Source organism: Neofelis nebulosa, chromosome 6, assembly GCF_028018385.1.
Source record: "Neofelis nebulosa isolate mNeoNeb1 chromosome 6, mNeoNeb1.pri, whole genome shotgun sequence".
NCBI lineage: Eukaryota > Metazoa > Chordata > Mammalia > Carnivora > Felidae > Neofelis > Neofelis nebulosa.
Window position 1 is genome coordinate 18589644 of NC_080787.1, and position 27847 is coordinate 18617490.

Sequence of the window (27847 nt, forward strand, 5' to 3'; positions counted from 1 at the left end):
CCGAGGCCCGGCAGCCCGGCAGCCCGGCAGCCCGGCAGGAAAGGGCGGGCCGAGGCCGCCGCCCACGCTCGCTCCTGCCGTCTGACACCGGCCGGCGCCGCGCGAGGGGCGGCATGAGCGCGCGCCCGGGCCGGTGACCGCCGAGGCGATGGAGTGCGGCTTCGTCGCGGGCGGGAGGCCGAAGCGCCCTACGGGCCGCCGGCGGCTTCTGCTCTTCCTGCCCTCCGGCCGCTGCGGAAGCCCGGGCGGCCGCGGCGTCCCGGCGCGCCACTGCCTGTCCGCGCTGCCGGGGGCTTTGGGGGCGCTGCGGCCCCGCGCCCCGGCGGCCCGTGGCGGAGCGTCACGTGCCTCCCCGCTGCTCCTCCTCCTGCTCGTGCCCTCCCCGCGCCTGGCCGCCGCCGCCTCCCCGCTCCGGCCCCTCGCGGAGCGGGAGCGCTCGCGCCCGGGGCCCTCCGTGCCCCCGGCCGGTCGCGGCGGCGCTGGGAGGTGCCTGCGGGGCCTCGCCCCGGGCGTCGCCTCGGCCGCGGGCCTCCTCCACCTGTGCCGCGGCCGGGTGGCCCCCGTCGCTTCCTCCAGGAGAGGTGAGGGCCGCGCGGCCGCGGGATGCGGGGGCAGCTCTGGCTTTAACCTCCCGAGCTGGGTCGTGGGGGGAGGCTCGGCCACCCACAGGTCGGGTCTGCCGAGGTCGCCGGGCTCCTCTGGGGCGTGGGGACGAAGGTCTGTGTGGTGCCCTGCCCTGGTGACCCGCGGTCGCCTGGCCTTGGCCAGCCGGGAAGAGCCGAATGACGCGGAGTCCCGGGCACCAGGTGTGTGTCGCGCCGTTGGCTCGGGCTGCGGGGAGGACCGCGCGCTGGGCGGGGAGCAGGTGCTCCGGGATGCGGGGAGCCGCCGCGTGGGCGCCGCTGACTCGTGCGTCCTGTCGCGCCTGGGGTGCGGGCGGCTGCGGGGGTCTGCGAGCTTATTACCATTTTATTTCCGACTCTCATGGATTTTTTTTTTTTTTTAGATTTATTTATTTTTAAGAGAGACAGTGGGCGGGGGAGGGGCAGGGAGCGAGGGAGACAGAGAATCGGACGCAGGCTCCAGGCTCTGAGCTGTCAGCACAGAGCCCCACTCCCAAGGAACTCACAAACGGTGAGATCTGACCTGAGCCACCCAGGCGCCCCCCCCCCACGTGCCCCCCCCTACTCTAACGGGTTTATTAACTCCTTAACCACTAGTTGCCTGTTCTGTGTTTCGCACTTTTCTGGGTCTTTGGGATGTATCAATTGACAAAATCTCGGATCTTCACTCTATCTAGCAGAGGAGATGATACGGCTTGATATGCTTTAACTTACACGTACACATGTAATTTACATATACGTACGTAAATACTGTAGGGGAAAAAAAAACAGAGGTGGTAAGGGTTAGAAGTGAGGGGGGCCTCCAGCTATGGATTTAAATGGGGTTATCAGAATAGGTTTCATTCAGAAGGTGGCATTTGATTAAATTCTGGAAGGTGAGGGCAGTCACTGCCCTGCATAAAGATTAGGGAAGTCCAAAAACAGGCTCAGTTTACTAGACAGCAAATGGTTGCTTACTAGATCCCATCATTTGTGGTCATCTTTATTAATTAGCAAAGGGCATGGGGCGCCTGGGTGGCTCAGTCGGTTAAGCAGCCGACTTCGGCTCAGGTCATGATCTCGCGGTCCATGAGTTCAAGTCCTGCGTCAGGCTCTGTGCTGACAGCTCAGAGCCTGGAGCCTGTTTCAGATTCTGTGTCTCCCTCTCTCTGACCCTCCCCCATTCATGCTCTGTCTCTCTCTGTCTCAAAAATAAATAAACGTTAAAAAAAATTTATTAATTAGCAAAGGGCAAAAATATCACTTTGGGTGGGCTATAGGTATGAGTCGGTAGCCATCAGTAACTACACTGATGGGTATTTATTTATTTATTACGTTTTTCTCAGTAGAAATGCACTGTGAATGTTGACCGCGTCTAAAATTTGAGAATGCCTGTGGCTGGGGGAGAAACTGATTGGGAGAGGAAGAAAGTGAAGGGAGGAAGCTTTATGTATAAAGAGTGGAGAAAGAGTCGTGAACTCTGTCAGTGTCCTGCAGTAATTCTGAGTTAGAGATGGCTTTGGTCTTTATTTCAGTGCTTTTGCTCCTTTCTTTCTTTCTTTCTTTCTTTTTTTCTTTCTTTCTTTCTTTTTTTTTTTTTTTTTTTTTTTTTGACAGGCTGGTAACTTGTGATTTATTTTCATTTCATAATTCAAGATGCTGGGGCAAAGGGGAAGAGCCTTTTCTCATCAGTTTTCTGACAGTGTGTCAAGAAGGAGGTCCTATTGGGTTAGTCCCAAAGGATCTCATTCTTCACAGTGAGAACGGATGCCTAACTATGGGGAAACAGACAACACACACTTAAGGAGTGTGTGTGCCCATTAACTAGCAGCATACATTTTGGTCCTTTGCCTCCAGCCTCATGCTGTGTTCAGTACCAGAGCTACTGAGACTTAAGGATGTTACGAATAGGAAGTTTGTGCTTGGCTTCCTCCTCTGTTCAAGGCCAACTTTGGGCTGCTTTTGTATGCATTTTTAATATCCTTTTGATAGCCTGATGGTCCCTCCAAAGGAGAATTCCACATGACACTTTAGCATAGCTCACTTTACTTGCTTCCTGGTTATTGGTAGGAGTTCCCAGTTCTTGGGCCTCACTGTGTTGTCACCATAAAGGAGAAAAAATGAGTCAGAGGTATTACACATGCCAGAATATTGGTCGTCCTCAGGCTCTGCCCTTTGACAGAAGGCAGGACATGCAGCTTCTGTCAGCAGAGGTTGGCCTGCCAAGTGACAAGTGGCCAGTCCTTTTCTCCACTTTTCAGATGGCAGTACATATTTTGCGACTGAAATAAATTCCAGCTGTTTTTGGACGAGAAAAAAAAATCTGCGGTATCGAAGTTTGGAATTAGCTCTTGCTTCGAAAGTAGTTGTGATAGTTTATTTTGTGTGTGTGTGTGTGTGTGTGAGAGAGAGAGAGAGAGAGAGAGAGGTTTTAAATCACACAAGTGATTATTTTTGTTGGTTAAACAAGAAATTTGATACTAGAAAACTCCATCACTCTTCACAAGCCACCTCTAGACTCCAGTGTTTTCAACTCGCGACCCATGGGACAGTTCAGCACAGTTGAAAGATGGGTGGGGTAACCTCTAGAGAGCCCCGTAAGAGATTCGGTCATTCATTTGTCCACCCCCACTGTTTCTCGAGCTAGGTCTGTTCTGTGTCAGACAGACATTCGGGGTCTCTTCTTACGGAGGCCACTTTTATCTCAGGACTGGACATAAAGGATGAAGAAAGACCAGATTTAACTGAGCAACTTAATGTAAAATAGAAAGATCATTGGTGAAGAGGCGAAAGGAGTTGATTTCAAATTTTCTTTCTAGACAGTCTCATAATCCAAATCATAGAGTTCCCTTAAAAAATTTCTGGCAGTACCTGGGTGGCTCAGTCGGTTAAAGCATCCAACTCTTAATTTCCATTCAGGTTATGATCTCATGGTTCAGGAGATCGAGCCCCACGTCGGGCTCTGTGCTGACAGTGCAGAGCCTGCTTGGGATTCTTTCTCTCCCTCTCTCTCTGCCCCTCCCCTGCTCACACTCTCTGTCTGTCTCAAATAAATAAACATTAAAAGAAAAAAATTATTTCTGGCCGGCAGCATGCCAGGCCTTCTGCTGGATGCTAACAACGCGAACGTGACTAAGACTGGCTGCTCTTGGGATGTTTGGACCAATGGATGATACAGATGTGGGAATAATACAGGGAGGGCTGTGATCGAGCTGTCTGAACTGGGCTGAAAACACAGATAAGGAGCAATCAAGGCTGCCCCCTGCCCTGGGTGGAACTAGCAGACAGAACCATACAGAGGAGTGTAATGCTCTGCCCGGAACTTAGTATGTGCTTAGCAGATTGTAAAATTAAATGAAAAAGCGTAAAAAGTTTCGTAAAATTTACCAGTTGAAAAAGGGGGGCAGAACAGACTTAAGGTTGGAGTACCAAGGTTATGTAAGTGCAGGAAACGGAATAGCTTAAGTGGCTGGAAAGAAAGCTGAAAGGGCAAGTGTGGGCTAAATTAGGACAGGCTCTGTATTTGTATGCTTTGCCAACGCCTTTTTTTTTTTTTAAGTTTATTTATTTTGAGAGAGAGAAAAAAATATGAGTGGGGGTGGGGCAGAGAGAGAGGGGAATACAGCAGGCCCTGTGCTGACAGCAAAGAGCCCAATGCTCATGGGGCTCACACTCATGAACCATGAGATCATGACCTGGGCCGAAGTTGGACACTTAACCAACTGCGCCATCCGGATGCCCCTTGCCAAGGACCTTATACTGTAGGCTAACAGTTCTCTGAAAGTAAGGGCCTTTTTTTTTTTGTTTAACCCTTAAACTCACACATACATATGATAGCTGTTGCATTTTGTATTTCATGCAAACTGCTCTTGGTACAAAATGATTATTGGATTTCTTGTACCTGATACCGACTGAGCCTCTTTCCAAGGTGGGAACCACTGCTGTAGCTTACAGACAAGCATCAGATCTGTAGGGTCCTGTCCACGCCACACTTTTGCTTACGTGCAGTTTCCTTTAAAATGTTTGGAGGTGAAGGACTGACTATAGGAGCTGAACTATCTTTCTAGTCACCTAGGGATCTTGCTGAGAAAACCTTTGAACTCTGAGTTAGTAGTGACTGTTCTTTCTTCTACCACCCTTCTCCAAACCTGGCATCGTAGAAAAGTAAGGACAAATATGAGGCAATATTTTCATACAGCTATGTTTATTACATTTAAATGAAAGGGTTTTTTTTTTTAACTTTTTTAACATTTATTTTTAAATTTTTTTTTTCAACTTTTTTTTTTTTTATTTATTTTTGGGACAGAGAGAGACAGAGCATGAACGGGGTAGGGGCAGAGAGAGAGGGAGACACAGAATCGGAAACAGGCTCCAGGCTCCGAGCCATCAGCCCAGAGCCTGACGCGGGGCTCGAACTCACGGACCGCGAGATCGTGACCTGGCTGAAGTTGGACGCTTAACCGACTGCGCCACCCAGGCGCCCCTAACATTTATTTATTTTTAAGAGACAGAGAGAGACAGAGCATGAGCAGGGGAGGGGTAGAAAGAGAGGGAGACACAGAATCCGAAGCAGGCTCCAGGCTCCAAACTATCAGCACAGAGTCCGACACGGGGCTCGAACTCCAACCGTGAGATCATGACCTGAGCCGAAGTCGGACGCTCAACCGACTGAGTCACCCAGGCGCCCCTGAAAGGTTTTTTTTTTTATATTGTTCATCTCTTTTTTTTTTTCTTTTGCTGTCAAAGTGCCTTTTATAGTATTGTAATAGTAAGGAGCTATTATGTTTAAATGTCCTTTTTGACAGAATTACTCATTGGCATTGCAATTGTTACATATTTTTTAGAACTATTTTTATGGTTCATGAAATACAAAATCCAGGGAACCTCGAAACAAGTTTACAAAATGGGTTGGATCTGTGGCTAAATGCACAGAAATTCATAGAAAAGATAATATACAAATTGTTAGGACACCTCTCTCTAAAGATAGGCTTTTACAGAGACATCACAAAGAATGAAAACTATAGACCAATACCTCTTATGGATAAAGACACAAAAATCCTCAGCAAAATACGCAGCAAATCAAATTCAGCACTATGTAAGAAAGGAATATATACATCGTGACAAAAGGGGATTCTGTCCCAGGAACAGCAGGTTCATTTAAGATCTGAAAATCAATTCACGTACTGCACCGTATTAAAAAAATAAAGAAGAGAAACCACATGATCATCTCAAAAGACAAAGAATTTGACAACATTCAGCACCCCTTCAGATAAAAAGGGGAAAGGCATCTGTGAAAAACCCACAGCTAACATCATACTTAATAGTGAAAGACGAATACTTTCCCACCAAAGATCAGGAGCAAATCACCATCCATCCAACATTGTACTAGAAGTTCTGACCTGGTCAAGACAAAAGGCATCCAGATAAGAAGTAAAACTATCACTCTTCATAGATGACATAATCTTGTACATAGAAAACTCTAAGGAATTTGCTAAAAAACCATTAGAGCTAATTAACCAGTTCAGCAAGATTGCAGAATACAAGATCAAAATGAAAAATGTAAAAAAACAAAAAACAAAAAACAAAAATCAGTTGCATTACTCTACACTAGAATGAACAATCTGAAAAAAATCTAAAAAACAATACCCTTTATAGTAGCATCAAAAAGAATAAAATACTTAGGGATAAATTTAACATAAAAACCCACAAAACTTACATTCCACATGGTTGAAAATCTGTGTTTAACTTCTGACTTCCTGAAACTTTAACTGGTAATAGCTTGGCCAGAAGCTTTACCTAATAGTTGTGTATAATATAATATTTTGTCTATGACGTGTGTTCTATTCCATATACTTATAATAGTGTAAGCTAGAGAAAAGAAAATGTTATTAAGGAAATCATAAAGATGGGGAAATACATTTACAGTACTGTACTATAAAAAATCTGTGTATAAGCGGACCCATGTGGTTAAAACCTGTGTTCAAGTGTCAGCTCTTCTGTGAAACCTACATAACATTATTAAAAAATTAAAGACATAGGGGCGCCTGGGTGGCTCAGTTGGTTAAGCGTCTGACTTTGGCTTAGGTCATGATCTCACAGTGCATGGGTCTGAGCCCTGCGTTGGGCTCTATGCTGACAACTCAAAGCCTAGAGCCTGCTTCAGATCCTATGTCTCCCTCTCTGCCCCTCTCCCACTCGCACTCTGTCTCTGTCTCTGTCTCTCAAAAATAAATAAACAGTAAAACCAAAAAAAAAAAAAAAGAAATGGAAAGACATCCTATGTTCATGGATTGAATTTGTACTCCCCCAATTAATATACAGATTTAAAACAATCTCTCTCAAAGTTTCACGTGTCGTCTTTGCAGAAATTGGTAAACTGATCCTAAAATTCATATGGAAATACAAGGGACTCAGAATAGCCAAAGCAATCTGGAAAAAGAACAAAACTAGATGACTCTTCCCTGATATAAAAACTTATACTACAAAGCTACAAGTAGTCAAGAAAATGTGGCATTGGTATAAGGACAAATATAAATCAGTGATATATAATGGAGAACCCAGAGATAAAGCCGTTATATTTTCAGCCAATTGATTTTTGACAAATCCCAAGATAATGCTGAAACAACTGGACATCCACACTCAAAAGAAGTTGAACCCTCATCTCACACCACGTAAAAGTTAAATGGATCAAAGACCTAAATATGAGAGCTGAAATTATAAAACTTTTAGGAAAAAAATACAGGTGTAAATTTTTGTGTCCTGGAATTAGCTAGTGGTTTCTGAGATATGACACCAGAAACACAAGGAACAAAAAATAAATAAATTGGATTTCATTAAAATAAAAACCTATTGTGCTTCAAAAGTCACCGTCGATAAAGTGAAAGCCAGCCCACAGAACGGGAGAGAATATTTCCAAATCATATAAATGATAAGGAACTTTTATCTAAAATGTATAAAGAGCTCTTAACAACCGACTCAATAATAAAAAGATAACCCAATTTTTTTTTTAAATGGACATAGAGATTTCTCCAAGGAAGATATACAAATGGCCATTAAGCACATGAAAAGATGCTCAACATCAGGCATCAGGGAAGTGCAAATGAAAACTACAATGGACTATCCCTATGTTTATTGCAGCATTAGTTACAACAGCCGAATTACGGAAGCAGCCCAAGGGTCCATCGGCTGATGAATGGATAGAGAAGATGTGGTATAGATATACATTGGAATATTATTTAGTCATATAAAGGATAAATTCTTGCCATTTGCAAAGACATGGATAGAGCTAGAGAGTACAATGCTAAGCAAAATAAGTCCTATGATTTCACTCATATTTGGAATTTAAGAAACAAACAGAGGGGAAAAAAGGTGAGAGAGAGATAAGCCAAGAAACAGACTCTTAATCGTAGAGAACAAATAAGTAAATACCATAGTTGAAGAGACATCTAAAAAAAAATAATAATAAAATTGCAATGGGATACCACTTTATACCCCCTAGGATGATTATAATAATAATAAAAACAACTTCAAGTATTGAGGATGTAGAGAAATTGTATCCGTCAGACACTGCTGTTGGGAATGAAAAATGGCATAGCCACTTTGGAAAATAGCCTGTCATAACCTCATAAGGTTAAACAGTCACTATATGATGCAACAGTTTGAATCCTGGATATATACCCACGAGAATTGAAAACTGGTTCACACAAAATCTCATACACTAATGTTCACAGCAGCATCATTCCTAATAGCCAGGAAGTGAAAACAACTCAAACGTCCTTCAACTGATGAGTAGATAAGAAAAAAATTGGTATATTCCTGAAACACAATGTGATTCAGCAATAAAAAGGTATAAAAAGTGCACGTAATTACAAGGTGGGTGAACCTTGAAAACCTCACCTAAGTGAAGGAAACCAGTCACAAACACCACATCCCTTATGATCTCTTCCTATGAAATGCCCAGAGTAGGCAAATGCGTAGAGACAGAAAGTAGATAAGGGGTTGCATGGGGGTCAGGGAGTAGGGAGATTGGGGCGTGATAGCTAAAGGATATAGGGTTTCTTTTTCGGATGATGGAAATGTTCTAGAGTTAACTGTGGAGAAGGTTGCAGAACTCTATAATTATAGTAAAAGTCGCATTAAACACTTGAAATGGGTGAATTGCATAGTATGTGAATTACATCTCAATAAAGCTGTTTAAGAAAAAGAGGGGTGCCTGGCTGGCTCATTCAGAAGAGTGCGCGACTCTTGATCTTGGGGTTGTGGGTTTGAGCCCCACTTTAGGCGTAAAGATTACTTTTAAAAAATAAACGTACAAAAAACCAGGTAGGCTTTTGAGGTATGCCATGTTCTTTCCTGGCTTTCCTTTACCACCAGGTCCTGTTTTGAGCTTTATTGTCCTGTCCTTTCTAGAACTAAGCCTGTCTGCTGGAAGCCTGCAGCTGGAACACAGGAGAGATGTGGAGCACAAAAGGAGGGAGTTCACCTCTTGTGGGAACAGGAAGCTCTACTTCGACACCCATGCCTTAGTGTGTTTACTCGAAGAAAATGGTAATCCTTTTGTGCCAAGCTCAATGCCACAGGAAAAAAAACGCTGTGAAATATGACTTCTCATGATCTTATCTAATTTCTCATATTATTCTTTGACTTGTGAGTCTACAGGTAATCTTTTGCTCACTCTGTGTTTTTTAAGTTCGTATTTTTTGCTTAAGGACATTTTCGCTTCATTGGTACAGTTGAGACATTTCCCACCCATTTTCTCTCTGTCCGAGAGAAGTGTATTTTTAAAAAATTATTTTAATGTTTATTTATCTTGAGAGAGAGAGAGAGAGAGAGAGAGGGAGAGAGAGACAGTGTGAGCAGGGGAGGGACAGAGAGAAAAGAAAGGGAGACCCAGAATCCGAAGCAGGCTCCAGGCTCTGAGCTGTCAGCACAGAGCCCGACGCGGGGCTCGAACTCACAAACTGCGAGATCGTGACCTGAGCCGAAGTCGGACGCTTAACTGACCGAGCCACCCAGGCGCCCCAAGAAGTGTACTTTTTATGACATCATTCTAGAAGGACAGCGTTCTAGCTAAAAATTTAGACACAAGTTAGCAAAAGTCAGGAATGGTTCCTGTGACAGCTGTCTGTAGCATAGAAGGGGTAGCTTTATTACTATGCATGATGTGTGCTTTGAAAACTTTCATGAAATTAAAATTTTCCTGAGCAGCAGTTGCTAATAATTCTAACTTGTGGCATTTTTAAATAGTCTAATATTTTCCCTTACTGCTGTTCATTAACATGAAAGGTAGCTCTAACATATACGACATTTACTGAAAGGGCCTTCAGTACATAGGTAGCATTCTCTTTTACTTGTGTTTTATTATTATTTTTTAAATGTTTATTTTTGAGAGAGAGAGAGAGAGTGGGGACAGAGGATCTGAAGCGGGCTCCAGGCCCTGTGCTGACAGCTGTGAGCCCGACGTGGGGTTCGAACTCACAAACCATGAGATCGTGACCTGGGCCGCAGTCTGACACTTAACTGAGCCACACAGGCGCCCCACGTTCTCTTTTTGTCTCATCTAGACCGACACACCAATTCTCATTCTCGGTACTGTGACCCTTTACTACCCTGTGTGGCTGTTTCTCCCGGCTACCCTGTGCTTCACTTGCCCAGGACACGCGATGGTGTGAGTTCTGCCGTGCTTGGGCAGGGGAGTTAGAAGTTCTGGGTTCACGCTCTGCCCGGGGCCCCGCTGCACAGCCAGGCAGCTCTGTCATTCTTCCCAGTTTCCATCTCTTCATCTCATCGGTAGCGTCAGCGCAATAAGAATTCCGAAGATCTTTTTGAGAATTAAAGGAAATACCGTGTACTTGAACGCACTTTGGAGAAACGGTCAAGCACTGTATCATAATTTTCACCACTTTGCTTCTCAGAGTTGAAACGTTAGGCCTTTCTTTCACCAAAGTGTCTTTCAGCTCAGAATTTGAAAAAGAAGAGCGTGAGAAGAGGGGCATAAGAATTGTCTTGATAAGCAGAAGTCTTCCTACTTTTTCTTTTTTTGGATGGACCTCGTGTTCTTGCATTGAAAGTAACCCAACATAAAAAGACACGTTCAAGATAATGGGGAGGTTTCACTCCACGCAGGTGCGTGGGGTTGGTGAGGAAGCGTCACAAATTTTGCTAAGTGGCAGGGTAGCTGCAGTGGCCTCGAGATGGCCTCAGAGCTACGTCCCGCTAACAGGTGTGGTTTACTTCCCCTCCCCCCGCATATAAGTCGATTTAGTTAGTTTTGATAAATAAAAATTGTTCGTGTTCAAAGTGTCTTATTCAATGGATGTACTTCCTGCTTTTCTTGTTTTCAAACCTTGACCCCTGAGTGTTTGCATCTCTCAAGACCGGTGTTGGGAGGAACCCACTGCAGTGTAGGGCTCGAGGCCTCTTAGAGGAGCGATATGGGTCCACCATGCTGTAGGGTGAGGCCCAGAAGGACCCGTCCAGGAACACCCCACCCTCTGTCCTCTTCTCCTCGGCTGTGTCTCCTGCTTGAGAGAAGTTCCGTCCGTCTTGCAGCTTCACTGACCCTGATCGTGTATTGGTCTGTCCTTCTCACAAAACATTGATTTGTACCTGGTAACCCGGCAGGTTTTTAGGCCTAACTTCTGCTTTTTCTTATCCCTTTCTCCTCCACAGCTGGCTATAAATTATAAGGTTGTGGAGTTTATCATCAGCATAAGTTCTCCTCCGGTTTCTCTTTCTCTTTTACTCATCGCTGCCAAACTAATTATATTTAACTGGGAACCTGTCATAAAGTTTGAAAACTTGCGAGACGCATTTTCATTTTCAAAAGATGGGGAAGGCAGAAAAGAAACAACAAAAAAACTGTCTTGAATCCCAATACCCCAGAGCTAAACAGCATTAACATTTTGGTGGGTAACCTTTTAGATGATTTTTCTAAATGTGCATGACCCACGTGTTGAAAATTTAAGGATTTCGGGGCGCCTGGGTGGCGCAGTCGGTTAAGCGTCCGACTTCAGCCAGGTCACGATCTCGCGGTCCGTGAGTTCGAGCCCCGCGTCAGGCTCTGGGCTGATGGCTCGGAGCCTGGAGCCTGTTTCCGATTCTGTGTCTCCCTCTCTCTCTGCCCCTCCCCCGTTCATGCTCTGTCTCTCTCTGTCCAAAAATAAATAAAAAACGTTGAAAAAAAAAAAAAAAAAAAAAAAAAAAAAAGAAAATTTAAGGATTTCGAGTAAAGTGAAGGGAGTAGGTCTTTGGAGGTCCTTTTTTGTTTCTTTCAAGTCTTTGCCTTTGGTTTTTAAAAATTTTACTCCCATGTTTCGTCTGATCCAAATTGTATCAGTTATAACTTTATTCAAAGTGCCTTTAATTACAATAATCAGTAGATTCTTCCGTAGTTCTTATGGCTAGAAGTGTTTAATAGAAAAAAAATTACTTTCCAGGGACTTGGTTTTAAGCATTTTTATTAGGATTTCCAATGTGAAATGTAAATTACCGTCTACAGTTATTGGAAACAGTAACACTGCTGAGTTGGATGTTTATATAATTTAATTCAGTATCATTTACTGAGTAGCACCTGGCCCCCTCTCCACAAGTAACCCAAGAGACTTGTAGAGGAAACATAAAAGAATGATTTTGTCTTTTTAACATCAAATAAATTAACAGCTGAATTACTAGTTATCTCTATATGGTCGGTGATTTGACGGATTTTTGCAGGTTATAAAACAATTGAACTTTCCTACTTAAGTAAATTATTCTTTACTAACATGTACATTTTAAAATTCAGGAAGACACGTCATTCTAGAAAATGTAGACCACACAGAGAAAAAGAAAAATTACTTAGGGTCTTTGTTAAATTACAAAAGCAGTAAACTGCATCTGTAATTTTGAGTCTTGCTTTCCTTCCCTTGACCCCACACTTCAGGCTTCCTCTTTGTCATGAGACATTCTCTGGAAACATGATTTTTGACAGCTGGGTGGGATGTTAGAGGACACCAGCCCAACCCTTTATCTTACTTGGGGAAATAGACTCCGATGTGTCATGCTTGTCCAGAGTGACAGACACATCACAGCCCGGACTCTGGTCTCCTCACCTCCTGCCCCACTGGGCTTTCTGAATTCACTTTCTCCCTTTCTTGCATTGTCTCCCTTTCTGTGAAGGGTTTTTTTCTGGGTTTTGTTTTGTTTTGTTTTCTGACAAACGGAGTCTCCAGAGTGTGATATCTCTGTGTGTTCGCTTAGGGTTTACCACCCAGCAAGCAGAAATCACTGTCTCTGCGTTGGTCAAGATCACCGATGCCAATATGGACATCGTCTACAAGGATATGGTCACCAAGATGCAGCAGGTTAGTTGGGGCACTGTAGCAAATTTCAAGTCTGAAGCTGGGATGTTATTTGTGATACATATTTTTGGATGATATTCTATTGAAAAGCATATGGTACTTTTTTTTAAATTTCTTTTTTTAATGTTTATTATTTTGAGAGAGAGAGACAGAGCACGAGCAGGGGAAGGGCAGAGAGAGAGGGAGACACGGAATCAGAAGCAGGCTCCAGGCTCCGAGGGGTCAGCACAGAGCCCGAAACGGGGCTCGAACTCACGAACCGTGAGATCGTGACCCGAGCCGAAGTCAGTCACCCAACCGACTGAGCCACCCAGGCACCTCTGAAAAGCATATGGTACTTTTAACCAGTAGTTGAGAGGCGAATGATTCCAGTGGCATAAAAGATATCTATTTGAAGCTCTTCTGTCCACTGTTGTAGAATCGTGCTGGAAAACTCACTATGCTTGAAAACAGACTGTTGCAGTCCACCAACCACACGCAACAAATGGCGATCTGGCCAGCGCTGTGGCGGCGTGTTCGTGAGCCGCTGGCCCTCAGACTGCCACCCTTCTAACCGTGGCACGCTCGATGATGATACTGCACTTGGTCTTTACCGTTTTCCTTTCCTCATTAATAGAGAGCATGGCCTCGCTTCGCTGCTTTTCTCACGTCCGCGTTCTTCTGGTTTCTCGCAAAGATGATTCCAGGTAGGAGGCGGACGTCCTAGGCCCGCCCAGGTTATTGATGTGTTCTGTTTCTCTCTTCCTAGGAGATCACTGTTCAGCAAATCATGTCTCAGATTGCTAATGTGAAAAAAGATATGGTTATTTTGGAGAAGAGTGAATTTTCAGCCCTCAGAGCAGAAAATGAGGTAACACTGAAGAGCCCCTCATCCTTACAAAATAGCATCGAGGCGTTGAGACCCAACACGCAGAGACAAAGTGCACGATAGACGTGTCTTCGCCAGGTGCCCGCTACCAGTCAGGTCGAGAAGTAGAATGTTACTGGGACCCCAGAAATCTCAGAAATCTGCTGACCCCCACCCTGCTAGGAAACCACTAGCCTGGCCTGTGGCACCGTTGGCCAGTTTTGCCTTTTCCAGAACCTCATCCGGGGGAAGCATGCAGTGTGGCTTGCAGCAGCAGATTTTGCTCTTGTCCACTGTCTGTAGGGTCATGTGAATGTGCCACATTATTTTCCTGTGACGTACAGGAGATTGACCCCTGAACAACGTGGGTTGGAACTGAAGAGGTCCGCTCACACAGTTCAGTGAAGGTGTATCCTCTTCCTTAGGATTTTCTTTACAGCATTTCCTGTTCTGGGGCACCTGGGGGGCTCAGTCTGTTCAGCTTCCGACTTCAGCTCAGGTCGTGATCTCACGGCTTGTGAGCGTGAGCCCCATGTCGGGCTCTGTGCTGACGGCTCAGAGCCTGGAGCCTGCTTCCGATTCTGTGTCTCCCTCTCTCTCTGCCCTTCCCCCTGCTCACACCGTTTCTCTCTCTCTCTCTCTCTTTCTCTCTTTCTCTCTCTCTCAAAAATAAACATTAAAAGATTTTTAATAACATTACCTTTTCAGTGGCTTACTTTATTGTAAGAAGATAGTATATAATACATATAACGGGGGCGCCTGGGTGGCGCAGTCGGTTAAGCGTCCGACTTCAGCCGGGTCACGATCTCGCGGTCCGTGAGTTCGAGCCCCGCGTCGGGCTCTGGGCTGATGGCTCGGAGCCTGGAGCCTGTTTCCGATTCTGTGTCTCCCTCTCTCTCTGCCCCTCCCCCGTTCATGCTCTCTGTCTGTCCCAAAAATAAATAAAAAACATTAAAAAAAAAAAAAAAAAAATAATACATATAACGTGCAAAATATGTGTCATGTTATTGGTGAGGCTTCCAGTCAACAGTAGGCTATTAGTTAAGTTTTGGGGGAGTCAGAAGTTATATGCAGATTTTTAACTGTGTGCGGGTCAGCACCCCTAACGCCTGCGTTGTTCAAGGGTCGAGTGCATATTAAAATTGTTTCCAAATTTGGGTTCTCTTGACCAAGTGGTGCTATAAAGAATCCCGTGGTTTGTAAAGTGCGGCCCGTGCTGTGTTTGCATCCTTCCTTTTGTTTTCAGTCCTCGTTAGAGTTCCGTAGAGGAAGTCCATTTATTACCGGTTCATCCTAGTCTTGTAAGAAGCCTTCTAGCAAAAGATTCCTTCTTTTGCTAGAAATGGTAAAGTTTGAAACTCTCACACTTGTCCTTGAAATCAGCTTGTTTGAAGGCAGAATTCGTTCAAAGTTGAAGGAGGTATTAAAGAAAGCAGGGCCTCTGGAGGCAAACATGTATGTTGAAAACAATTGCATTATTGATTTTATGTATCTTTCTAAATGAATTAAAACTGATCTCAAGATAGGCACACGCGTGGTCTTACCCTCCTGGCATATGACAGATTTCTGCTGCGGGGGCTGTGCAGGTCACATTTCATTCTGAATGCGGCGAGGTTCGTGTTCAATGAGAAAAGAATCAGGAAAACTCATGCACAAATACGTTGTCCTGATGTGTGTTTATTACCAGGTTTTGTGTATTTTTTTTCTAACCTTCTAAACGTACCCTTGACTTTTTTTTTTTTGATGTGTTTTTAGAAAATAAACCTCGAACTACATCGGTTAAAGCAACAAATCATGGTAAGATCCTCACTCCTGCTTGCTTGTTTGCACTTACATAAACGTAGTAACAAATATAATGTCAGAAGCCCTTTAATTCTCTGTTAATTATTTGTGTGATATGTCTCAGAAGTACACATTAGAAGATTTAGCTAAGAACATAGTCACGGAATAAGTTAGTGATGTCTGTAACCAAATTCGTTAAGAAAATTGTGTTCTAGGATGAATCGGATGAATTAAGTCATTTTTAGGTTAAAAAATTCTTTTTTTTTTTTTTTAATTTTTTTTTCAACGTTTTTTATTTATTTTTGGGACAGAGAGAGACAGAGCATGAACGGGGGAGGGGCAGAGAGAGAGGGAGACACAGAATCAGAAACAGGCTCCAGGCTCCGAGCCATCAGCCCAGAGCCTGACGCGGGGCTCGAACTCATGGACCGCGAGATCGTGACCTGGCTGAAGTCGGACGCTTAACCGACTGCGCCACCCAGGCGCCCCTAGGTTAAAAAATTCTTAGGTAGCCACTTGGAACCTCTAGATTCTCTTAGAAGAGACTGGCCTTGGAGAATGACCTGTGGTTTTAAATGCTTACTGTGCCAGCTGTTTGATTTTTTTCTTTTTTAAGTGGAAAGGACATGGATGTTAAGGAAGAAAAGGTTCTGGTGAGTGTCAGAAAGAAGGCTTTATGTAAACCAGAATTTAGTATTTTCCTTCTTTGAGCCCAACTCTGCTTTCCAGAGTGGTCCGGGGAATGACTTTTGCCACAAATTCTGTAAAGAGATTACCCTGGGAATCTTGAGGTTGAAGGCGACAATAACCCCCCCTGGACTGACTTGAGCGTAAAAGGGGATTGTTTGTGTATGCGACTGGGGACTCCAAGACAGGGCTGAGTGCAGCCATGGCTTGGCCAGGGACGGGCCTCGTGTCTCCGTATCTCTGAGATCCCCTGGCCCCGCCCCGTGCTCAGGAGAGAACCCGCAGGGTCACCATTCTAGGCTTCGCACCCCAAGGTTCCCCTTTCTCACTGTGGACTTCTTTCTTTCTTTCTTTGCCCTCCTCCTAGGATGAAGTGGTCAAGGTCCGGACAGATACCAAACTAGAGTTCAATCTAGAAAAGAGCAGAGTGAAGGAACTGGTATGTCCTTTCTTTAAAAACCGAGTGCAAATTCATTTCTCCGCAGGATAGCGTACTTGGTCAGGTCTGAGTTTATTTACAGCTCAGCAGTGCTGGCACACACTTACCCAGGTATTGTTGGTAGGCAGTTTTTGCTTTAATTCTGTTTTTGGCTTAGAGCTTAAATTTGATGCTTTCCAAAATGGCATTAAAATGCAAATTTTGGAGGGATGCCTGGCTAGCTCAGTCCGTAGAGCCTGTGACTCTTGATCTCAGGGACACGAGTCCAGGCCCCACATTGTGTGTAGAGATTACTCAAAATCTTTAAAAAATCTTTAAAAAAAACCTTTTTTTAATTAAAATCTTGGTCAAATCAAGTTTGAATCTTATTTCAGAGAGACTAAATTATGTGTTACTTAGACGTTACCAAAGAAACCAAACTCAATCTCGCTCTGTTTAATCTGACTTAAACCTCCACAGGTCCTGATTTCTCAAAAGTTAAGTTCATGACCTGTCTTGAATATTAAATTATTAATATCAAATTCTACACTGAAATTCAGGATTAAAAAAATATTTCCATGTAAGCTTTTTTAAGTTTATTTATTTTTGAGAGAGACAGAGAGGGAGATGCAGACTCCAAAGCATAGTCTTTTTTTTTTTTTTTTAATAAAGACATCTTAATGACTTTATTGCATTGTTTTGAAATGCAAATTTTAAATGATTCTTTAAGTTACGTTAAATTGAAACTTTTAATTAGGAAAAGTAGTTGTAAACACTTGTTACAAAAAAGATTCTAGAGTAAGTAAGCCGACTGGTACTCATACGGCAACGTGTGGGATCACATACGGGGACCCAAGAAAACTGGAAATACAGTTCTGCTGCCCTTGCTTTTTTCAAACACGATGCAGATAAGTACTTTTTCCCCCCCTCAGAACTTTCACAGTAATACTTTTTGAAAAGTTTATTATATTGTTATAATCGACATATACGGCATTATATTCATTTCAGGCATACAAGATAATGATTTCATATTTGTATACATTGCAAAACCATCACCACTGTGAATCTAGTTACCATCTCTCACCATATGTTGTTACAAAATTTTTTTCTTGCAATGAGAACTTTTACGATCTGTTCTCTTAAAGGCTTTGAAATATACAATATAGTACAATTACCTGTAGTCACCATGCCTTACGTTACATCCCAGGACTTACAGTGTTTACGACTGTAAGTCTGTACCTTTTGACCCATTTCACCCACCCTGCAGCTCCCACCTGTGGCAGCCACTAATCTGGTCTCTGTATCTGTTAGCTCAGGTTTTGAGGGGTTTCTTTTTGGTTTGGGGGCAGTTTTTTAGATTCCACATGTAAGAGAGATCATACAGTATTTGTCTTTCTCTTATTTAATCACCCGAGGTCCATCCATGTTGTCCCCAATGGCAGGATTTCCTTCTTTTTATGGCTGAGTAATATTTCATACACACACATATATACATACACACACACACCACATTTTCTTTTTTTTTTTTTTGACGTTTATTTTTGAGAGAGAGAGATTGCACAAGTGGGGGAGGAGCAGAGAGAAAAAGAGGAAGACAGAATCTGAAGCAGGCTCCAGGCTCCAAGCTGTCAACACAGAGCCTGACGTGGGGCTTGAACCCGCGAACTGTGAGATTATGACCTGAGCCAAAGTCAGATGTTCAACCAACTGAGCCACCCAGGCGCCCCATATACACCACATTTTCTTCATTCACCCATCAGCGGACACTTACCTCTTCCACGTCTCAGTGATTGTACATAATGCTTCAGTGAATATGTTCTAATAAAGATACATGTTGAGTTGCCTCTAGCGATTTTTAAGCCATCCATCTTCTTCAGGCTTTATTTCAATTTGATAGCAGTAGTTAGATAATGTCTTTATTCTTAGGATAATGAGAAATAGGGGGTGCAAAGCATTTTTCACAAACGGAACTGGATACACCTGTAGAAACTGAGTATGCACATTTGTCCATTGACTTCGTGTTTTTCACAGTTTGTAACCAAAATGTGCTGCGATGATAAATGAAGCCAGTACTAAAATGCAAATAGGTACTTAACTTTATTTTAGAACTGTGTCTGGATTTCAAGAGTTGAGCTGAGCCTTGTTGTCCAAAATAATTATTAGGCCCACGTCACCTGTCTTTCTTGTCTTAAAAAACACGTCTCAACCATGAAGATTAAATCACCTCGTACCGCTAAAATAGTTGACAATCATTAGCATACAATTAGTCTCTAGAAGAAGAGAAGCTCTTTTAATTACATTTGTCCCTATGGGTTATGTACCTAGCAGAAAATCTGAATGCACTTGATTTAGCCCATAGCTAACCAGGTGGGGAAGAAATACATCTAGGAGATGGGAAGGTATGGGATTGATAAACATGGGCTAAAGCCAGTGAATTTATGTGATTTATTAGCCCAGCTGAGAAGTGGTTCTCAGTAATCCTTAACTTAGAAGACTGAAATGCAGGACAACCGTATATACTGTTTCGCAGCTGGCGTGGATTCAGTGTGCATTGGGGAAGATGAGTTATTTGACCCTCCCTTTCCTCGTTTAATAAAGTTATCATTCTGGGGCGCCTGGCTGACTCAGCAGAGCATGCGACCCTTAATCTCAAGGTCATGAGTTTAAGCCCCACATTGGGCATGGAACCTACTTAAAAAATAACAGTAATAAAATTAAAGTTATAATGCTGATTCAAAGATATAACTGGTGGCACATCCAGCCAGTTTCAAAAGCAGTACAGCCTATAAACTGCTTTGGGGTGCAGGAAGATGGAATCCCATAGAAGTTATTCTAAAATCCATGGCCATGTCAAGATTTAGGCTTTTCTTTTCTGTTTAGTCAAGACTGACTTAGGGAAGACTGGAGCCCAAGGTTTGCAGAAAGGTCCAGTCCACCCTGCCCTCTTGTGGTGATTTGATGCATAGCTCTTTCCTTTTCTGAAACCTTGACCTACAAAGAGGCGATGAGCAGTCTTTGGTCCTAGGCTATTCCTTGATTTGGGGTTTTGGGTTTTGTTGGTTTTTTGGGGTTTTTTTGTCTTCTTTTTCTTCTCTTTCTTTCTTTCTTTTTTTTTTTTCATTTCTGGGCATCACTGTTTTTATACTCTATCCCCCTGTTATTGCCAGGGGAACATTGTATAGCTAGAATGTTTCTAGATACTAGAGCATTGATTTTCTCTCCTATAACAATGTTAATTTAGTGACGAATCAAAAGCTAATTTTTCACTTAAATTATAGGTTTTCATTAACTCAGTTAAATCCTAATGCCCATTGCTAAGGTGGTATATCTGAATTTGGTCTCAATGACAACAAAATTGCACTAAATCTTTGCATAAGCATTAATAGCCAAAGGCAAGATACCATTTTGATTCTGGGTAGTGCTAGTCTGTTCCTTTATTAACACTGGATTGTGACAACACCCAAGTGGGTTGTTGTTGTGTAATTAAAACCAACATGTGATGGTTCGTGCATTTCTTGTATCGATGTACTTAAATTGTATCTTTAGGCAACATGTGCGTCACAGAATAATATTCTTTGAAACTGTTTTTCCCCCAACTTTATAAAATTCCTATCTTTGTCTAAGCCTCAGCTAGTGACCAATTTTGTAATTGTGAAGGGAATACTCCCAAACTACATCCTTCCCCACTTTTTTCAACCCTCTCACAACCAAAAAGCATCTGACTCAGCAGCCATGCAGATTGGTCCCCTAGTGGGAGGGGCCTAATGACATCACAGCGAAGAGAGCACAGGAGCAGGGGAGAGAGGTAGGGGGTGACAGGGTGATGAAAGGAATCCAGATGCTGGAGCAGTGAGTGGCTAGAAATCAGAAAGTTGAGCAAACGCATCTAAAGGAGAGGGGTTAGCAGCAGAGGTGATCTCTAGTGTTCTGTGTTCTTGGAAGTACGGAGAATGCAGAAGGAGGAAAGGGAGAAAGGAATAAATCAGAATCTGACCTGGGTTACATGTTTGTTTCAGTATTCGTTGAATGAAAGGAAGCTGCTGGAAATGAGGACAGAAATGGTGGCATTGGTAAGCCGTGAGACTGACTTTCCTTGATGGTTGTGTCCATCTTTGCTTCATCCCACGCATGGTTACTGTCATTCGTGATGTGTCATAGGGAGGATGCACGCAGGCTCAGCGTCCTAGGGGTTTTCTTTTCAGTACACATGAAATCACCACCTGAACCACTTCTAAGTGAACAGTTCGATGGCATTAGGCACGTTCGCATCATGACACAACCATCACTGCCTGCCGTCCATCTGCAGAACTCTTGACCACCTATAGAACTGAAACCACCTGCTACACGCTGAGTCGCCATTCCCTTCTCCCCTGTTCTACTCTCTGTCTCTATGGGTTTGACTACTCTGGGGACCTCATGGAAGTGGAGCCATACGGTATTTGTCCTTTTGTGACTGGCTGGCTTATTTCTCTCAGCACAGTGCCCTTAAGTTCATCCGTGTTGTAGCACGTGTCAGAATTGCCCTCCTTTGTAAGGCTGAATAATATCCCATTATATGGACGTGCCACGTTTGGATTATCCTGTCAGTCGACCCTTGGGTTGCTGCCGTCTTTTGGCCATTGTGAATAATGCCGCTATGAACGTGGTTGGACACGTACCTGTTGGAGTCCCTGCTTTCAGTTTTTGGGGTACGCACCCAGAAGTGTGGAGTATCTTGGGGATTTTTTTTTTTTTTTGCACTTAATAGAATGTTTGATTACCTTAATGAAAGTTTAAATCTCAGTGACTGAAGAATAAGGAATGGAGATTTTTTATTTTTTATTTTGTTTTTGAACTTAGGGCATGCATTACTTTTTTTCCCTCCTATGTTACTTGGGACCTCTGAAACTCACAAGACACTTCCATCAGAGAATAGAATATTCCTCCAGAATATTTTCTACTCATCCAGGCATTTATTTCCTTACTCATTCCCTGAATTGTTAGCCATAAGGAACTACAAGTGATCCTTGAACAATAGGGAGATTAGGGACCCTCCCATGCATCAGAACTCTGCATATAACTTGTGACTCCCCGAGCACTTCACCACCAATAGCCTCCTGTTGACCGGAAGCCTTCCCAGTAACATCAGTAGTCAGTACGTATTCTGTATGTTGTATGTATTATACTGTATTCTTACAATAAAGTAACAGAAATATTAAAGGCCCTGATCCGTGCACATAGTGTGAGGACAGAAGAACAGAGACCAAAGCCCAGGTCTCCTCAATCTTACCCCAGCTTTCTCTCCGACTGCACCCTGCTGGGGAGGGTCCCTAGGAGGGAGCCATGGGGACAGAGGTATCCCAGCTGGTTTAACGCTGTGACTCTCTCTGTTTTAAAAGCATGCCCAGCAAGATCGGGCTGTCACCCAGACCGACAGGAAGATAGACACTGAGGTCGCTGGCCTCAAAACCATGCTGGAGTCGCACAAGCTTGATAACATTAAATATTTAGCAGGTAAGCTATTTTGTGTCGAAGTCGTTCAGAACAGCTGAAAATACATAAAATTTAGAAAATAAGTCAAAGATGTGCACTTTGTTGATTCTAACACATTTTTTTCACATTGTAACGTCTCTGAAATTAGAAGGCACCTTACAATTTCTAATAGATGGATCATCATACCGTAATTGGCCTTTTTTCCCCTTAGTAGTGTAGCGACGTGCTTTGTAAGTTACTCTCATTGAACAGTCGTTACTTACTTGAAAACTTTTTTAGTGGAATTCAAGATAGAACATTTTATGGATGGAGTAAAAGGCTTTTGAACTGTGATCTCTCTGCTTCAGTTGGTCCCACTGCCTGTGAGGAGTTATTTTGGTTTTGTAATTTTTGAGCCCGAAGAGGAAATGAAGACTCACATGTGAATATAATTAGCCATCCGTTGCAACTCCTATTTAACGTTTTGGATTAATCAGTATTTTCAAGTTTCTAAAGCATTTAGAAGTGGAATTTTGTTCATGAAGTTAGTTTAAAGGGTGTGTCCCTGTAATATACATGTATTTTGTGACCACAGAATTTCTGTGATTCTCAGCTTTCATTAAAAAGTTTTGTTGAATATTGGATAATTTGTACTTTGAAGGTGATGATTTGAAGTAGTGGAGGGGTTTTTTTTGTTTTTTGTTTAACGTTTTTATATTTATTTTTGAGAGCGTGCAAGGAGGGGAGAGGCAGAGAAAGGGGCGGGGGGCACAGAGGAGCCAAAGCAGGGTCCACACTGACAGGAGCGATCCCAATGTGGGGCTCAAACTCACGAACCATGAGATCCTGACCCGAGCCAAAGGCAGACGCTCAAGCGCCTGAGCCACCCTGGTGCCCCAAGTAGTGGAGTGTTGTCGTGGGCAGGTGTCTCGTGGAATGTGGCACATTAGCAGACGATCTGAGTTTCTTGCGTTTGTTCATTGTTTTGCTTGGTGGGTAGGTGGATAAACAGCTGTGTTTTCTTAATGAAAAGTTGTTCCTTAAGTAACTGTTAACTAATACTATGCTGGATTTTTTTTTTTTTTTCTTACAGGGTCTGTATTTACGTGCCTAACAGTAGCTCTGGGATTTTATCGCCTGTGGATGTAATAAAGTGTCTGTTTAAAGAAATCCTTATCGTTCTGCCTTAAGAAAACCAGACTGCTGTCCTTCCCCGCCCCCTCCCCCATTTCCAGATTTTAACCCTGGTTTCGATTTAACATGTATTATTTATTTTATGCAGATTATGGACATATGACCAAGGAAAGGAGTCAAGAATTTCATAATTGTTCCTTTCGTCTTTTCTGTCTAGTTGGCTTTGTAACGCTGAGCGGTGGTGGACAAAGCGTGGGAGACCCCGCTCAGCTGGACCAGTGAACTTGGTCTAACCTGTGGGACATATCAACAGTAAATATTTGCATAATTCTCCACAATTTTAAATCTTTTGTCAGAGGACGTGGGGGTCTCGGTGTCTTCACTAAGTGCTGAAGAATCACCGAAACTGAACCAAGAGCACCAAATCCTCTTTACCTGAGGACCCGGTCCTTCCCATCAGCCAGTCCCCACATTAGGGTAACTGTGTTTCAGGCCCAGTTGTTTGGGGTGTTAATGATTCCCCTCTCCTGTCCACCCAAAGCAGATTTTTTTCCTCTTCATTTCCATTGTCTTTGTTATTGTCATGGTTATTTTTTACGTGCCTTCCAGCTAGAAAATCTTGTTGCCTAACGAAGTTTTGTAACGGTACTGGGGACTCTCTTTTACCTCCCAGAGTGCTAGGTTTCTCTCCCACCCTCTCACTTAAGTCTCCATGATGTGAGAACCGTAAGGTAACTCCCATTTGTGGCATTGCCTACCTAGAAAACGCGCTAATTCTCGGCATGGAAGTCTAGTTTGTGCAACACGGTCTCCTTCCTTCTGGTCTTCATCTGCTTTGCATGCAAGAGAACCACTCAGTTTTCCTTCTGCAGCAGTATCTAGATCTTTAGATAGCGGATGCACTTTTTACACAAGTCTTTCTTTAATGAATATGCTTGGAAATTAGAGAACCGTCATGCCGGCTCATCGTCCAAACCTGGGTCTATTCCTTTGGTTGTTCAAGACTTTCTTATGCCTGCCTTACCTCTGGTTTTTAAAACAAATAAATGCCTAGATACCGACAGGGTCATTTTAGAGAAGCACGTTCTCATGTTATTTGAATGACTGATGTGGGAGAGGAGAAGCATTTTTAAAACGAGGACACGGAGGCCACGTTTTCCATCTTTCTCCACACACACGTGTGCACGCGACCTGGTACGGTGGAGAAGACACGTGTCGCTCAAACGGGTGAAATAAATCACCCACCGTCACTGTTGGCAGACAAATTACCTTTGTCCTTTGGATGTCATTTCGAAACTTCCGGAAGTGTAAATCATTGTCTTTTTTCAAAACATAGGTTTAGCACAGAGATTCTGAACTCCAAATAGGCATGAAAATCAAGTACTTTGGCATTGGTGGTATCAGTTTCAAAGTGAATGTAATGTAATCGTTTTCAACTTGATCCAGAATTCTCTCAACTGCTCCATAAACTACTGTGGCAGTACGTGCTTCCCCTTTCAGGGACGGAGCCCCAGAAAATACTGCACATTTAGCAATTGCCTTAATTATTAAAGATTTAAGTAAATGACATCCATTAAGACCACGTTTGCCACCGCTTAATGTAGATACAACTTTCGTCAATAAGAGCTTGGAGAGAGGGCCTGGAGCGCAGACACTCCTCCAAAATTAAAAGAATCCCCGAGAGGCACAAGCGCTGTAGGCAATTACGTTTCAGAGCAAACAGTAACTCGTGTAGGTTAAAAACAAGTGAGGTGACCTTACTTCCCGGTAAAACATGTCTTTAAGTGACATTCAGTGGGGTGACACTCTTTCATCTGCCAGAAAGTACTCCAAGTGACGTCCCCACTGTTTTGCAGTCGTGCGCTGCGTCAGGCCCTGGACGCGGGGCCTTGGATTTTGCTCTGCCGTGATTTGCAGCACAGGACAGCCTCCCCATCCCCACAACCTTGGGAGCAACGAACTCGCCTTTGGGTGGCTCAGGTTGCGTGCGTCCGTGGAGGTTACAAGGGTTCGGGACCGTGTTCTCTTTGTTTGGTCAGAGGTCTTCTATGGGAAAAGCATATGGGCCAGAAATACGAGCATGCCCTCCCCGCTGCTGGCTGGCCCAGGCTTCTGAGCAGCGTGACCATTCCCTGAACTAGCCTGGCTCAGAGGGATTCAGATCACTTGGGGATTTAGGCCTTCGCCTAATTTCTAATCTCAGGAAGGGGGAGGATGCCCGGCCCAACTCGCAGGGAGCCCGTGTCCGGGCCCTGGGGAGTTAACCAGAACTGAGAGCTGCCAACACGCCCCTGTGGGTACAGGTGCCTGAGCTACGCATGCCCAAGGCAGGGCATCGAACGGACAGGCTCCGTCTCCTTCGAGGCTGCCTCTGCATTCCTGCCTCCTCCTCCCGCCTGCCCTGGTTTTTTTTTTTTTTTTTTTTTAAAGAACCTAAACTCCAAATCGACTCCTTTCCTGCTCCATTAGTAAGCAAAACCTGCCTGTCTCTACGGTTCTTTCCAGGAAACAGCAGTTTGGTCTCGGGGCCGTTCTTACCCCTTCGGCCGGTTTTCCAGCTTCGTCTCTAACAGAACCAAATCCGAATGTATTCATTTTTTCCCTCAAGTACGCCAAGGACCTCAGTTGAGAAGTCAAGTTCGAGAAGAAAGGCTTGACTCAAACCAGACATCTCGCTGGAATTTGTCTCGGGAACACTCTAAAAATAAACACCCTGAGCCACAGCGAACATGTCCCTGCCTGGGTTGGCCCCGGCTCAGCTCGTGCCCTTCCCTTTGTAGCTGCCCTTAGTGACAGGAGCCTTGTTTCTGTGTCTCAGCCTCCTCCGCATCCCTGCCTCTGCCTGTGCATTAACCATGTCAGCACCGGCCCAGCATTTCTCTTCCACCCCACCATGCTCCGTCGAATCTGTCGCCGTCCTTTGCGAACGAATCTGGAACTCCCGTCCAGGAAACTTCGGCCTTAACATACGTGTATCAGATTTGCAGCTTTTCTGACACTAAAGCAAGAACGTGTTAAGCGGAAGCCATTCCTTCTGTATTCTCTGTGTTTGAGAATGTCGAGCCTTTTGTTCTATTTTGAAAATACCTGTCCTGCTGAAGATTTACACTCCCGTTCCTTTGATTGTAACCCAAATCATTTATTAACCTTTTCGTTACTTAAGCAGACGTTCAATTCCATTTTATTGTAGAGTGGGTATAATATCTTTATTATCTAAAGTAGAATATGTAATTGTTTCTGTGTGACTACTTTTCATTCAGATTTTTCAATGAATGGAGAAAACCTAGAGCAACCTGTGTCTGCACTGTATTTTAACTGTTACTCCCTCCAATTGTATAGGGTAACGTTGGTGTATTATAAGAAAATCTAATACCCCCAAAATTGGGTTTGTATAGACAACCTGGGAAGTGCTTCTTTGATTTACAAAATAAATTTTTTTTTTATTATTCAAAAGAATTCGCATGCTTGTGTAAAACCCTTTGCTTGTTTGAGGGGAAATGAGGTTTTCAAGCTCAAGTTTTAGAAGTATGAGTGTTAGGAATCCAAATCAGGCTAGCCTGAGCAAGAAGGAATCTGCCCCTTTAGCTCACATGATCAAAGCTCAGGAGGGGCGAGACTCCAATGCCATCAGACCTCCTCTCTGCACCTCTTACCTCCCCTTTCTCTCCAGGTGGGCAAAACTCTCTCAGACCAGCTTCCTGGTGAAGAACCTGAAAGGCCCAGCACACGCCCCGAGGCTTGGTGATTGGAGAGCTCATTCCACTGGGACAAAGCCTGGAAGAACATATCCAAAGCCAGCGGCCAAGGTGGCAGCCGAGCAGGAGGGTGCAGGGAGGGGTGCTGTGGTTCCTTGGGGCAGCTCCTTCCCTGGAGACCCGCTGGGCAAGCGTCCCAGCTCTGGAAGAGGGAGCTCTTCGCGAGTCACTGTGCAGGCGACCTTCAGTGTAACCGCGTGTGCATGCGAGGAAAGCGGACACCTTGGGAAAGCGGACAAGTGAAATAGCTGATACATTAACGTTAGGTACCTTTCATGGTCTCCAACCAGAAATCTACCAACGGTAGAGAGTCAAATAAACTGGACTTGAGGATGAGCCTTAACGTTGCTAAAAAGCCTCCAATGATTTGCAGACTCAGCCTCTGTGTTTACAAAGCGGGTGGGGGGCGTCCATCCACCTGGTCCTGCTCTCACATCCACGCGGTGCGGCAAAACGAAAGCCTTGGCTTTGCCTCTGGCCTTTGACGTCCTCCAAAATAAGAACGTTGCCTCGAAGGATGGCATTTTCCAGAAACAGCTTTCTTTCTGGAATCGAAGACTCCGCCTTTCCCCAGCCGAGCTCTGCCACGCATCGTACAGCCAGTGGCGTCTACCTTAATTCCGCAGCTTCCACGCGAGGGTCACAGACTGTGGAAGGCTGGGGAGCTTTCGCGGGGGCCACCGCCACCCACAAGGATGTGGGCATCTGCACCTCAACGTCAACGGCCTTGGGTCGCCTCTTACATGTTACAAGTACGCGCACAACTATTTCTAGGCCAGCACTCTCAGGAGGAAGGAGTTGAGGCTGGGTTGGTTTTTTTTTAATGTTTATTC

The 27847-nt window shown here is 44.0% G+C and overlaps 1 protein-coding gene across 8 annotated transcripts; it reads left to right on the top strand.

Moving 5' to 3' along the window:
- MCUR1 (mitochondrial calcium uniporter regulator 1) lies at positions 1-27847 on the top strand. 8 transcript variants are annotated; one of them, XM_058732952.1, is made up of 9 exons: positions 6-581; positions 9012-9149; positions 12840-12943; positions 13689-13790; positions 15543-15584; positions 16624-16695; positions 20691-20744; positions 22053-22167; positions 26930-27847. In XM_058732952.1, exons 1-9 carry the CDS (start codon positions 149-151, stop codon positions 26962-26964), a joined length of 1095 nt encoding a protein of 364 aa, XP_058588935.1. In that variant the 5' UTR covers positions 6-148; the 3' UTR covers positions 26965-27847. The 8 variants fall into 8 exon arrangements, with proteins under 8 accessions (XP_058588938.1, XP_058588936.1, XP_058588939.1 ...); XM_058732950.1 differs by lacking the exon at positions 26930-27847 and adding an exon at positions 23477-26704; XM_058732951.1 differs by lacking the exon at positions 26930-27847 and adding an exon at positions 23219-26704 and having other exon boundaries at positions 7-581.

Excerpts from the sequence above, each read along its gene's own strand:
- MCUR1 (XM_058732950.1), top strand. The coding sequence starts at position 149 with ATGGAGTGCGGCTTCGTCGCGGGCGGGAGGCCGAAGCGCCCTACGGGC. Across the intron at positions 12,944-13,688 it reads TGGTCACCAAGATGCAGCAG|GAGATCACTGTTCAGCAAAT; the intron begins GTTAGTTGGGGC and ends CTCTCTTCCTAG. Across the intron at positions 20,745-22,052 it reads GGACAGAAATGGTGGCATTG|CATGCCCAGCAAGATCGGGC; the intron begins GTAAGCCGTGAG and ends CTGTTTTAAAAG.